Source organism: Manis pentadactyla, chromosome 7 (genome assembly GCF_030020395.1).
Source record: "Manis pentadactyla isolate mManPen7 chromosome 7, mManPen7.hap1, whole genome shotgun sequence".
Taxonomy (NCBI): domain Eukaryota; kingdom Metazoa; phylum Chordata; class Mammalia; order Pholidota; family Manidae; genus Manis; species Manis pentadactyla.
In genome coordinates, this window is record NC_080025.1 from 103,692,339 (window position 1) to 103,705,806 (window position 13,468).

The window sequence follows — 13,468 nt, forward strand, 5'->3', positions numbered from 1 at the left end:
TTTAGGAAAGACAGTGGGGAAACTGAGTCAGGGAGCCACAGAGCAGTTTAATGGAGACCACACTGGGTCCGTGAAAAAGGGAAGGGATGTGACTGGAATCCAGCTCATTGTGTGAGATCACTGCCCTCCCCTGGGGAAGTGCAAGTGGGGAGAGGTGTCCAGCTCCAGCACCAGCCTCTATTGTATAGGGTTCCTTCTTTGCTGTCATCCCTAGCAACACTCAATGGCCTTGTCGCCATGACACCAGCGTGCAGTCTGCAGAGGGAGGCAGGGAGGAAAAGGCCAGTGGGGAGGACCCCTGAGGCAGAGGATGCTGTGGGAAGGAGGAACCTCAGAAGAAGAGGGCCATGAGAACTCATCAAGCTCACCCTTCATGTAGTATAGAGAAACTGAGGCCAAAAGAGGAGAAAAACCTGCCCAAACATGAGAAAAGCACTCCGTGGCTCAGCCAGAATTAAAACTGGCTCTCAACCATAGCTTCTGTGAGGCAATGTGAGGCGAAGACACCTATGGTGGGTAGGACCCAGCGTCTTCCCTTCAAGAGTGGCAGCCCTCCGAGGGACCAAGGGCTACCTCTCTCCAGAGGCCTTCGTTGTTCAGACCCTGTAGTGCAGACAGCTGCCACCTCCCAAGAGGCCAGGCTGTGGTGGCTCATGGAAGGCCATACCACCGGAAGGAGGAAAACCGTTGTTGGCCCGAGAAGGACTCTCACAGACACGACCCCAGGGACAAAACTGCTGCTTGCGGGCTGCAGGCCATCCTCTGCTCCCCTTGATGACGACACCCTGGCTGTCCCCAGGAGCCTGAGAAGCATTGTGACAGGGCCGCACAGGGTCGTGTGTTTTCCATTCCTTTCACACAGGTAAGGAAGCCGAGGCCCGGATGAGGGGGGCCTCCCCATCAGGAATCACTGCACAGCCAGGACTTAGGCTGGGCCTCCTGAATCTGAGCCTGGGGTCCTCCTGCTCTCCCTCACCCCAGCCCCAACCACCATGGGTGCTGTGAAAGAGAGCCCTGCAGACTCTGGAGCACCTGGCAGAGGTGGGTAGGCCGCACTTGGGGCCTTTGCGGTGCTCCCCAAGAGTCACTGCGGCTGGGGCTCTGCTGTGACGGCTCCAGACTCTGCTGTGGTTGCTGGGGGTGAGAAGGGAGTGGGCAGGGAAGGATGCTCCAGCCTCTGACTTACTGAGAAGAAGGGAGGAGAGAGAAAAGGCAAGGTCAAAGTTCACAGCCAGCCTGGATTTAGATTTAGATGGTACATCCTGAAAATCAAGCTGCCTCCTTCCAGAATGTTCTGGCCTTGCACCCTGGGGTTCTGAGCAAGCAGCCAGGGGCTCTAAAGCCATCCAAATGGAGGCCCATTCTCTGGTGTGGAATTCAAAGCCTCCATGATTCAGGCCTGTTCTCTGTACCTGCCTCTCCTCTCCATGTCTGTTCCCACTCTCGCTTCCAGCTGGCACATAATTTGCCCACTTTTTCAAGGCTCTTTGCAACAACACTACACCCATGAAGCCGTCCCAACTTGCTTTCCCCTCCTTTTGGGATCAACTTCCTCCCATGTGATCCTACAGCCGTGGCTGTGCTATTTCACTTAAGGGCAAAGTCAGTCTGTCTCTTTCTCTCACAGGAGCCCCTGGAAGGCAGGCTCAGGTATTCTGCCTCTTTGCATAGCTCCTTTCCACTGGGGAGAGGGCAAAAGACCCACAAAACCACGAACAGGTGAGCCTGGAGGAAAAGGACCATTAAGTGGCTAGAGGATTCCTGGACAGGGAGGGAGGGAAGATCAGGGGATAGTTGTTGCCTTTGTTCCTCCCTAGGATGAAGGGTTCCTAGGCACAGGGACAGCTAAGTCTTCACCACTATGCTTCTCGGCTGCCTAGACCCCAAGCATGCAAGGGTGGAGAAATGGGAGAGCAAGGGCCAAGGGCTCCCAGAGCCAGCAAAGGCCAGTCAGGGCCCCGGCTTTCTGTGGGACCTGAGCCAAGTGCCTTTTCCTCTCTGGGCCAGTCATTTCGCACCCTTAGGCAGCAGGGGAGGGCAGGCTGGGCTCAGCACAGAAGGCCCTGCGTCTGGGAAGCTCTGGGGTGTGTGACGGCCAGAGGGCAACCACTTCTCTTCCTTCCTTCTCCTCTTAACCAAACCCTCAGTGATGGCTATGGGTGTCCCACTTTCCCTCTCTCCCCGTGGGAAACAGTTCTCACACACAGGGTTACTCCTGGCTGCTGGGCCTTAGGGATCAGAGTATGATCAGGTTTCACTGGGCGCTGAGAAGGCAGACCTGAATTTCTGGATTCACAGCACCCACTTCCTCAGCCCAGAGGCCAGGGTCTATCTAGAACCCTACGAGAAGTTGTATCCCTGCACCAGGCTTGTCTTCAACAAACATGACGGCCCCACTGTTCGAAGAACCACTCCCACCCCTCCAGGAAGCCTTCCTGCAATGCTCCCGTGCTCAGCAGGCCCCTCCTTCCAATCCCTGACTGTTGATGTAAGCAGCCTGGTCTTTAAGCAGCCTGGGACTCTCTGAGGGCAGGGCACCTTCCCTGTCACCCCTGTGCTCTCAGGGCTTGAGAGGGATTCCTGCACAAGCAGGCAGACCCAGTGGGAAGATCCCTCTTCAGGGAGACCACTCAGTTTGTTTCCGTTTTAACCAGTGCTTCAGCATGTGTCTGGGTTCTGTAAAGTGGGGACCTTTAGCCCTCCTCATGGGGTTGGGTGAGGTGGGATGTCTTTTCTTCCCCTGTCCTGGCAGATGCCTCAGTACAGATGTGCCTGGCTGTTCCCAACAGGACATCAGGGGAGCCTGAGATCAAGGAGGCTGAGGCTGAGCTACACTCAGAGGGGACACAAAGCAGGACCCTCCTTTGCAGCCGTAAAGACCACAGGAACAGGCGACAGGGGGTGCCAGAGTAGGGCAGGTAGAATGAGGGATGGGAGGAGGGAGAGACAGAGGATTTGGGAAGCGGGGAAGGAGGGAGGATGTGGGGGGATATGGAATGAGACTGAGGGAGAAAGATGCAGGGACGGAGGGAAGGAGAGAGAAGTACAGATAGCAAACAGGAGAAAAACTGAAGACAGAGACATAAACATAGAAAGAGACAGAGAAAATATACCCAGAGACAGAGACAGAACCAAACATAGACAGAAATAGAAACAGAAAGACACACACACACACACACAGAGATGGGCTCAGAAGAGTCCCTGTAGAACAGTGGGAGGTGGAAGGGAAATGGAATACAGGGCCCACCTCTGGCCAACCATTTCTAGCTAATCCATTTCCCTTCTTTCTACAGACAGGGAGATGGTGGCTCAGGAAGGGGGTGACACTGGCCCCAGGTTATACTGTGTATGGACATTATGATAGTTTTGCATGGCCCAGTGCTGAGCCTGCTTCTCGTATGGGCTTGAGGAAACCTAGGGCAGGCAGAGGTCATCTCCTGCTACAGAGCTGAAACACCAGGTCCTCACCTTCCAGGCTCCCTGGTGGCAGAGCTGGAGTGTGTGACCTAGGGTGCACCCTCTCCACCCCGCCACCCCAACAACATCAGATGCATCTGCCCTGAGCGAATTAGTGAGTTGTGGGCCACAAAATGGAGATGGGGGAAAGCTTCCTGAGAGCCATGACAGGAAGCTTAAGGCCCCAGGGCAGTGATCGCAGCAGGGACCAGGGAGAGTGAGGGTCCTCTTGCTGGGCCAGCTCTGCCCTGAGTTCTTGGCTAGGGGCCCCAAATCTGGTTTTCCAGCCCACTCAGTAAATCCATAGCCTCCCCAATATCCTTTCAATAAATTTCTTCTCTGTTTAACCCAGCAAAATTACTTTCTGGGAGGCAACAGAGGCTGAGTTAGAATTCCTGTTCTGTTACAAGCTGTGTAATTTCAGGAAAGTCTCTTAACTTCTCCGTGCCTCAGTTACCCACATGTAATCTGAGGATAATACTGTATCTCCATCATTGGGTGAGTGTAGGGTTTAATGAGTTAACATAGGTCAAACAACAGCACAGACACTAGGAACCTGGGCCACTGAAGTGGCAGCATAGGTGGTGGGGAGAACCCTGGAGGGAACTCAGACACATGGATGCTTAACTTGGTTCTGCCATGGACTAGCCTGTGTGACTGTGGACAAGTTCCTTCCCTTCTCTGGGCTGCTGCTGCATCTGGAAATAGTCTCTGAATGAAAATAATCAAGAGTCCAATGGGGCCTCTGAAAATTCCTATCTGTGGCTTCACATCTGAATTCCCCAAAGCCTTGTATGCAGCCCAAGGCACCCTCCTGGGCTCTTCTCCATCCAGCCAACTGTGTTCTGTGCATTCCCACTCAGATGTCACTCTAGCTCCTCCCGACCAACATATCTCCACCTGTCCTCAGCATTTTCCCAGTGTCATCTCTGACTCCACTCCCTTCCTGGGCCCACCCCAGTCTTGCCAATTTCAAATGCCCAAGGTCTCTTGCATCCATCCCTTCCCTGCTCTGCAGCCTCCACTTGAACTGGGTCAGCTGCAGTAGCCTCTGAACTCTTCCTCTTGTCCCCAGAGTCTCTAGGCCCAAAGCTGAGGTCTCCTGCTCACAAGCTCCCCCGGCCCCCTCTTGCAGAGGTGAAGTCTTTTGTGATACCCTGCATCATCTGACCAACATCCACCCATCTCTGTTTATTTCTCCTATTACTGTGCTCCATGCAATACTCACCCCTTCCAGGGCACAGAGCATGGTCCCATCTCCTTCCTTATACCTATCACACCGTCATCTGCTAAAATCCCACCTGTGTCCAGAAGTCCAGCTCAGAGGGCTAAGCCCTCCCTGGTCCCCCAGGGCAGAGGCATGAGTCTTTTTTCTGTCTCTCTGAGCTCTCCTCACAAACTCTCAGGGAGGCAGTACTGACCCACAGTTGAGAGTGAGGTCTGTGGATTTCCCTGGCTGCACTGGTGCATAGGAACTGATTATAATCTTGTAAAGTTACTTCATGTCTCTGAACCTCAGTTTTCTCATCTGCAATATGGGCAAAAAGTACATATCTCAGGGCGTCTCAGGGAGGTGGGGATGAGTGGGGTCATGTGTGCAAAGCTCTCTTGGTGGTAGCTAGCACCTGGAAAATGACCCACACTTGGTAGCTTTGTGGCAGATTCTCTGTGCTCAGCTGAATGAAGTGAAAGTTTCCTGGGACTAATGTCTAAGCTACTGTCCCCTCCGGGAGGGCAGCGCCTGTCCTCTAAATAATGAGGCTTCAGTGGGGGGTTGGCTGTAGCACAACAAAATTGGGCAGGAAGAGGAGCCAGGACCTTCCTCCTCTTCCTCCAGGCTTCCTGTAGGAGCTGTGTCCTTCTTTCTAAAGGAAGGATCCCACTGGAAAGGCAAACAGAGCAGGAGGAAGCAGCGGCCAGGAGGCAGCGGAGGAGAGAGATCAGTCCCCACCTTTCCATTAGCAGCCTCTTCTCTTCCCCCCTCAGCTGGCAGAACAGGTTAATGGCAATGCTCCCTGTGCCCCATGCTTCTCCCCATCCCCAACAGTTAGAGGGAGGGCAGCATTTTCGTTCAAATGAATGAACTTGCTCATTACATACCGGGGCGAACTGGCACGAAATGAGCTTGGCGGCACCCTGTCCTTTTTACAGTTTCTCATTTGACACGAAGTGAGTAGTCTGGCATGCGCTCTGGCACCAACTTGGGAAGTCTTCCCTGCCTCCCTTTCCCCCTTTCCTCCCCATCCTTCTTTTGTTCCAGTCCCCTTGTATTCCTCATCAGGGCATTTATCACTTTGTATTCCTTTTGTCTTTTGCAATTGTGAGTGAGGGCCTCAATGACAGTACAGGGGCTGGCATATAGTAGCTGTTTAATAAATTGGTTAAAGAAATTCTGTGCTCAGCTTGGCCAAGAGGAGACCCAGGCACTACCCTTGGTTGCTCCAGGCTAGTTGGGGAGAACAGGAGACAGCCCAGGCTCGGGTAGGACACAGCCAAGCTCCCTCAGGTCCACAGTCTGCAGGATTGAGATGCCTCATCACCTCATTTAGCCCTTAGTCTCCATGCGTGGTCTGAACCAGGAACGTGATCTCTACTGCCCCACCTGCACAGCTCACAGCATCCTAGAAATGCAATTTTCTAATCAGAGGACTGCGAAAGAGCAGGAAAACCATTCCTCCTGCTTGCACACCTTCTGGGGCGAGGACCTCACTTCCTCCTAGGTCTGTTTTAGCCATGGATAGGAAGCATGTCCTCAGATGATGCGGAAATCTTCCACAGCAGCTCCACTACCTCTCCCACTCCCTTCCATCAGGAGCACCTCTGCTGTCGGACTCCTGGGAGTACAGCAGCTCTCCAGGTCACCAGAGCCCTCTGATGGTGCAGACAAGGGAGTGCCGCTTAGCATCATGTGCAGGCACTGCTGTCTGGCCCTCTAATCATCTCTCAGTGAAGGCTTTAGCCTCTGAGAGCTTGGACAGGCATGCGTACATATGTGAGAGCTGATGGGGCACCTCTATCACCGTTCAGACACAGGCATTCAGAGAGAGGTTGCTATGATGTTTCTAGGATGTGGGGCTTCAGACAAATAGCCCCTCCACGCTTCCCAGGTCTTGGGAGGCTCTCTGCTGGTGGGCTTGGGCTGGAGATATTAGTGACCAGTCAGGGCGGGCCAGTGATTACTGCATCCTGCAGCCTCGCTCCTATCAGACCTTGCACAGGGCACAGACTCGGGCACCCCCACTCCCAGAGCCTGTACTGAATTGCTGCACCTGGATGCTGTGTGACTCCAGCAGCCTCTGCTGCCAGTCTTGCTCTGAGTGTCAAGCCAGCCAGTGATTTGCCAGCAGGAAGGAGGGCACAGGCTGTTCTCCCTGGGAGGTGCGGGGTAGTCCTGATTCAGACAGCATACATTACCTGGGTAGCAGGAGTAATGCTGCGCAGAGTCCTGACTCACAGTCGGAGGGCCAGCCCAGGGACATCCAGGTGGGGACAGAGAGGACACCCCACACTCTGCCTCAGAAGCACCAACGCACTGCATGCTTCCCCCAGCACAAGCGCTCACCCCATCTTTCTTGCTTCCTGCTCCCCTTATCTTAGGTAGTAAAGAGTTCGATAACCGCACCCATCCTAGGTGTTGGGAACTTAGCATATGCGTCCCCGCAACGCCCCCCACCGCCCACTAAACAAAGAGAATGAGGGAACTTCAGGCACCCAGAATATATAAGGTGGGAGGGAGGTTAGTCCTCAAAGGGAGGAAATATTTCCTTCTCCCCTTTCTGGGCTCTCGAAGCACCACGGGAATCGTGGGCAAACACTGTTTTACCAAGGTCTGAAGCTACGGTGGGTAGGGACCAGGGGAGCGCTCCAAAATAAAAGGTCTTTAACGTCTGCAGTGTGACGGTGCCGCGGCCCTCGGCTGCCCTCCGACGCCGGGTCTGGAGCCCTCCCCACTCCCTAAACCGTTCTCCCGGGAGGCGGGCGCAGAGCCCGCGGCGTAGAGTCGCGGGGCACTCACGGGTCGTGTTGTACTTGACGCCGTTGAAGTACTCGGGGCACGGCCTGTCCACCAGGGCTCCGGCTGCGCTCTGGGGCCAGCACGTCCCGATCTGGTCCAGGGTCGTGTTGCAGTAGGAGTCGGGACCTGGCGGCGGGGGATAGGAGCGGGGCTCAGCTGGGTTGCCGCGGGCGCGGGGCGCTCGCAGCGCGGGGCCCTGGGCGCACCTGGCGGGCCAGCCAAGGAGCGCGCGCCGCCCTGACCCGCTCGCCTCCGCCTACCCTCGGGGACCGGGGGCAGCCCCCAGCCGTCCGGGAGCAGCTCTCCGGCCAGCGCCAGGCTGCAGTTGGCCTCCAGCAGGCTGTGAAGCAGTGCGGCGTCCATCGCGCCGCGAGGGAGTGTGACTGCGCGCGGGGGCTGCGAGGGGCGAGGTGTGAGCGAGCGCGTCCGAGAGCGCGGGGTCCCGGTCCTGCCCCCCAGCCCCGACCTGCCGGGCAGGCTCCAGGAGCTGCGCCCGACACCCCGGAGCCGCGGGGTCCGGACCTTCGCTGAGAGAAGCTGCGGGGCGCGCGGAGCCGCGGGTCCACCCGCTCGGTCGCGGCCAATGGCGGCGCCAGGGGGCGGGGCCGGGCGGCTCCCCTGGGCCCGGCCTGGAGTCGCCTTCTCAGGCCCGGGCACGGTCCAGAGGAGGGCGGCGGGGATGGAGAGCGTGCAGGCGCCTGGAGGGCGGAACACCCGTAATCGCAGGCCCAGGGCTGCAGAGGGCAAGAAGGCGCGCCTGCCCCGCACTCCACCCCTGCCGGCCCTAGGAACCCACAGCAGCTCGCTAACCTCTAAGAGCCGGGATTGCGGGCCCGCCGCCCGAGTTCTTTCAGCCTGACCGAGGACTCTGGAGAAGTGCTGCGGAGGTAGGGGAGTCCCCGTGCATATCTGCGCTCTAGAAAGTCCCCGTGACCTCTGGGAAGTGGATTGGAGGGCTTCTAGGGGAGCAAGGAGGCCTCCGAAGGGCCGAGAGCAAGTGGCCTGAGTGGGTGACGACCTGGACCAGGCCGTGGGAACTGGGATGGAGAGGATACTTCAGATGAGAACAAGCCCCGGTGAGGAGGGACTGGAGAGGAGTGTGAATGGCTGGCTTCCGGAGGGAGCCAGTAAGGCAGAGTTAACCAGGTCTCCTGTTCGGGTGACTGGAGGGTTAGTATTGCCGTTTAATTAAATGGGGAAGTCCAGGGTAGAAGCTGGTTCAAATTATCTGGAGAACTTCCAACACCTAGGTCTTAGTGCCCTGACTTTCAGACAGAATAAAATGGGAAGTGAGAACCTGTCTGCCTTCCTCCTGGCTTGGGCAGGGCCACCTGTGTGTGTGCGCGCGCATGTATGTGGATAGGAGATTTGGCCACAGAGCAAGTGTGGAGGAGCTACAAACCTTCATATGGTATTTGCCCAGGCCCCCTCAGGACTGCCAACCCCATAACCCATCATGGCTCCACTGTCAGAGTACTCAGGGTGGGTCAGCTGCTCATGCCTGCTGAGTGGGGCATCTGGGCTCGGGAGACAGGGCTAGGGTATGGCACGCCCCAATTTGGGCTGGTTCTGGTTGCCTGTCTCTACTCTCCCTGCATGTTATCCCAGTTGTTGCCTTCTCCTCTGGGGCTGTTTTTCCTTCACTGAAATGTTCTCTGAGGCCCCTCCCAGTCCTGAGTCTTTAGGTCTAGATCTATGAGGCATGAGATGCAAAGGCTGAGGAAGATGTGCATGCATGTATGTGTCATGTGTGTCTATCTTTAGAGGTCAGGGAGACCTGGGATCCAGTTCTGTCCCTTCTTGCCAGCCTCCACTGGGAACAGAGCTGCCCAGGAAGGCTGAGACCACCATGGGGCAGCACCAAGCCCTGAAGAGGGAGAGAAGAGGCAGGCTAGGGTACCTTTGTGTGCTCCAGTCTCACCAGCCCCAGATTAACTGTTGTCACTGCCCAGGCCCAGCCAGAGAGCCACAGAGCACTGAGACCAGGGATGAGCTCTGGAATCACTTCAAGGCCAGCTGACTGGCAAGTGCAGGGTGCAGACCAGCCAGCCAGGTCTGTCCTCTGCCTCCTGAATGGACAACTGAAGCCCTTGGCTCAGCTCTGGCTAGCTGTAGAAGCAAGGTCCCTTGGTGTCCATAATTAACCAGTGCCAGGAGCAGGGGAGGTTAAGTTGAGGCCCAACCCCAGTCTCAGTCCTGAGTCCCAATCCCAAACCTAGGCAGAGCCCTGTCCCCAGTCCCAGGCTCTGAAGTGTGGCTGGCAGGGTCAGCCCATGTCTTCACTGGGAAATAGTCTCATTCATGCACCAAGGTGGACTCTGGACACAATGATCACAGCACAGGGGAAAAGGGGAAAATCAAGTTAAGTTATTAACTTGCTATCACCAGAGCCACTGCCAAGGGGAAGCAGCTATCTCAGGGGCTGGTGAGGGCCCGAGGACTGGAGGCCAAGGACTTCTTGTCTCACGTGCAGCTTTTTGCAGAATAGAAGACTGGCCTGGGTGACCTGGATTGCTCTTAATTGAGAGAGCACATGTAATAACGGTTCCTCTGGGAAATGACCATTTCGGTGGCACAGCTGAAAGCTGCTCTGCATCTTGACTGGACATTCAGGGCCTGAGCACAGACCCACAGACCCAAGGTCCCCTGGTTTCCAGAATGCAGGACCATTTCTTCAGGGATCTTATTACTACAGGCATGATTGTCTGTTACTCTAGATGTAACACAGAGGAAACTGAAAAAGGTAGAAGCTTTAGAACAAATTGATTTTACAGCTCACCTTAGTGTTTGCAAGTAGGTAAATGCAGAAGACATTGTAAAGAGCTAAAAATTTCCTCAATTAGATTGGATCCAACTACAATAAAAAGAAGTCTGCCCCTTTTTGCTAAGGAAGCAGAGGTGGACAGGAGACCCCTGGGATGGAGGTGGGCTCCCAGGCCCGGCACTGGGAGAGAGATATTTGGGACAGTCTCTGTGCCCCCAGGCTGGTGGAACACATTGCAGATAAGTTCAGGGATGTGTGACAGGTGTCTAGGGAAGATACCTCTGTGTCATGAGCAGCTTGGGGTGAGGCGGGAGCCTGTGATGTCAGCTGTCATGGCGGTGGACAGATCCAGGAAAGCTCAGACTCACATCACGGTCCTCCAGTGCACAGTGGAGACACACATGGTGTCTCATACAGTCACATGTCTTCACAGCATCACACATTCTCTCATTCATCCTACCACCCACCAAACGTCAGCTGGAAAACAGGATTTAAGGGAACAGAGTCTATGTTGGCATCTCTGAGGGGCTGTGTCTGACCAGACTAAACAGACAGGGAGTATGCAAGCTGGGACAAGGCTATGGGGCTTACTGGGATTTACAAGAGGGCTGCTGAAGGCACGGAGGCATGGGAGAGGCCAGGACATGCCCCACTCTTGCCCTGAGGCACAAGGGACAGTGCCCCCTGGCCAGACACTCCCTCCCAACCACCCTACTCCACCTGGGCACAGGAGAGATGGCAGTTATCTTCAGGTCAAACCATGGGACCAGGAAGGGCACTCAGTAACCTTCCAATCTCATGTTCTCATTTATAGATGGGCAAAGGGATGCCCAGAGAAGGAAAAGGCATTTCCCCCTCCAACTCTTCCCAGGCTGTCCTCATCTCTGCCACAGGCCAGCTGGGGCACCCTGTCTACTCCACTGGGCAGATGAAGTGACTTTTCTATAATTAAGATCCTATCATGTCTAATATGGGTAAATGTAGTAACCACAATATTTTTTCATGTGAAACCTTCGTAAGAGTGTATATCAATCATACCTTAATAAAAAATTAAAAAAAAAAAGATCCTATCATGCCTTCTCACAAGAGGCTCCCCATTACCCTCAGGATGGAGGCCAGTTCTTCAGCACTGCAAAGAACATTCTTCAAGATTGTCTATCCCCATTCTCTCCTTCCTGCTCAACTTGAGATAACCTTTGGAAGAACTTTCATTCCCTGGAGTCATTCAATACCACTGTACCTTTACATGTGCTATTCCCTCTGCTGGGAACACCCTCACTGCTCTATATTCCAGTTAGCCTAGCTGGTTCTCACTCGTCCTTCCAATATTCTGTTCTGTTCTCACCTTCTTTGTCTTGTCTGGGTTGGTGGCCCTCCTCGGAGCCCCTATCTGCTGGGGCTGGTCTACATCATACCAAGGTTGTTAGTTCTCTACTGTCTCCTCTACCAGCCTGCGAGTCCCCAAGGGCAGGGCTGGTCGTGTTTACTAACCAGTCCCCAGCACCCACCAGAGTGCTCCAGGCTTGTGCTCAGGGAGTCATGAATGCAAGAACAGGTGCCTTGGCAGCAGCCCTGCCTCAGAGGCCAAGGCTCTCTTTCCATTGGACCAGCTCTAGGGTATGTGTGTATGTGTGTGTGTTTGTTGGACTCGGGGAGTTATTAGAAGGGATTCTGAATCTACTTGGACCCTTATATTGCCTATGGATGGAATAAATACTATGCCTTACAGTATTTGCCTTATTAGATGCCTCTGTGATGCATAAAACATAAAAGAATCCATTTAAAGCCTGTCTGCATTCTCTGGTAATTAGGTGTGTTTTTCCTTTATTTGGGCCTCAGAAGCATGCAATTCATGACCCTTTGTCATCATTAGCCCATACATGGCCTAACTTTATTTTATTTCAGTCTTTTCTTCTATGGAAGTTTGTACGTAGTAAATATAATGAATCTACCACCCAATACAAAATAGATCATTACCAATCACTTACGTATTAATCTATATACTTCTTCTCCACAGGGGGAACATGCTTTTGAATATTTCATTTCTTATCCCCTTGCTCTTTGTTTTCTCAGTTTTATCACATATATGTATCTTTAAACAACAGATTGTTTGGTTTTACTTGTTTTTGAGCTTTATGGTAGTTATTATTCATTTTCTTAATCAGTGGACACTAAAAAGGAAATCACTCCAGTGGGGGGACCTGAGAAACTATTCCGGAAGCCCATCCAAGGGCACCATAATGGCCTGCACATCCCAGCTCGGGGGTACAGTTAAGGAAGGATGATGTGTCCCCCCAGTGGCATGCCAGGCCACATCACCATCCACGTGGTAGCTGGATATTTAATGACATGGGGAAGTGTTCACTCTGAGTTATAAGAGGAAAAAGAAGGTTGCAAAGCTGTGGACAGTTTTGTGAAAAAACAAAAATGAAAAAACATGAGGCTCTATGAATTGATAAACTCTTGGGTGCTATAAACAAACATTTCTGTGTTGGGGGGAGCCCTCTTGCACTGTTGGCAGGGATGTAAACTGGTGCAGCCACTATGGAAAGCAGGATGGGGACTCCTCAAAAAACTGAAAATAGAAATACCACATGCTTCAGTAGTTCCACTTCTGGAAGGAAGGAAATGAAAGAAATGAAAACATGAATTTGAAAAGAAACATGCACCCTATGTTTACTGCCCCATTATTTACAATAGCCAAAATATGGAAGCAACCTATTTATGAAGATAAATGGATAGAGACGATGTGGTACATATATGCAATAGAATATTATTCAGCCATAAAAAAGAACACAATCTTGTCATTTGTAGCAACATGGATGGGATCTTGAGGGCATTATAAGTGAAAGAAGTTAGACAGAGAAAGAAATAATGCATGATCTCACTTACATGTGGAGTTAAAAAAACAAAACAAACATTAAAAAACAAAAACAGAAACAGACTCATAAATATAGAAAACAAATTGGTGGTTGCCACAGGGGAGGAGGGAGAGGGGATGGATGAAATAGGTGAAGGGGATGAAGCAATACAAACTTCAAGTTATAAAACAAATAAGTCCATAGGGAATATAGTCAATAATATTGTAATAACATTGTTTAGTGACTGGTGGTAACTATACTTATTGTGGTGAGCATTTCATAATGTATATAATTGTTTAATTACTATGTTGTACACTTGAAACTATGTAATATTGTATGTCAACTATACTTGAATTAAAACAAAACAAAACA

General features: G+C 52.9%; 1 protein-coding gene across 7 annotated transcripts in view; it reads right to left on the reverse strand.

The window, feature by feature from the left end:
* CRHR2 (corticotropin releasing hormone receptor 2) overlaps positions 1-13,468 on the reverse strand; it is a 46,523-nt gene that overhangs the window by 21,583 nt on the left and 11,472 nt on the right. For 4 of the 7 annotated variants that reach the window (XM_057504629.1, XM_036897391.2, XM_036897396.2 and 1 more), the window contains exon 3: positions 7,472-7,597. In XM_057504629.1, coding sequence (XP_057360612.1) covers positions 7,472-7,597 — 126 coding nt within the window. Of the gene's footprint in view, positions 1-7,471; positions 7,598-7,731; positions 7,835-13,468 lie in introns of those variants that run through there. The other 3 variants (XM_036897394.2, XM_036897393.2, XM_057504630.1) reach the window with 1 other exon arrangement.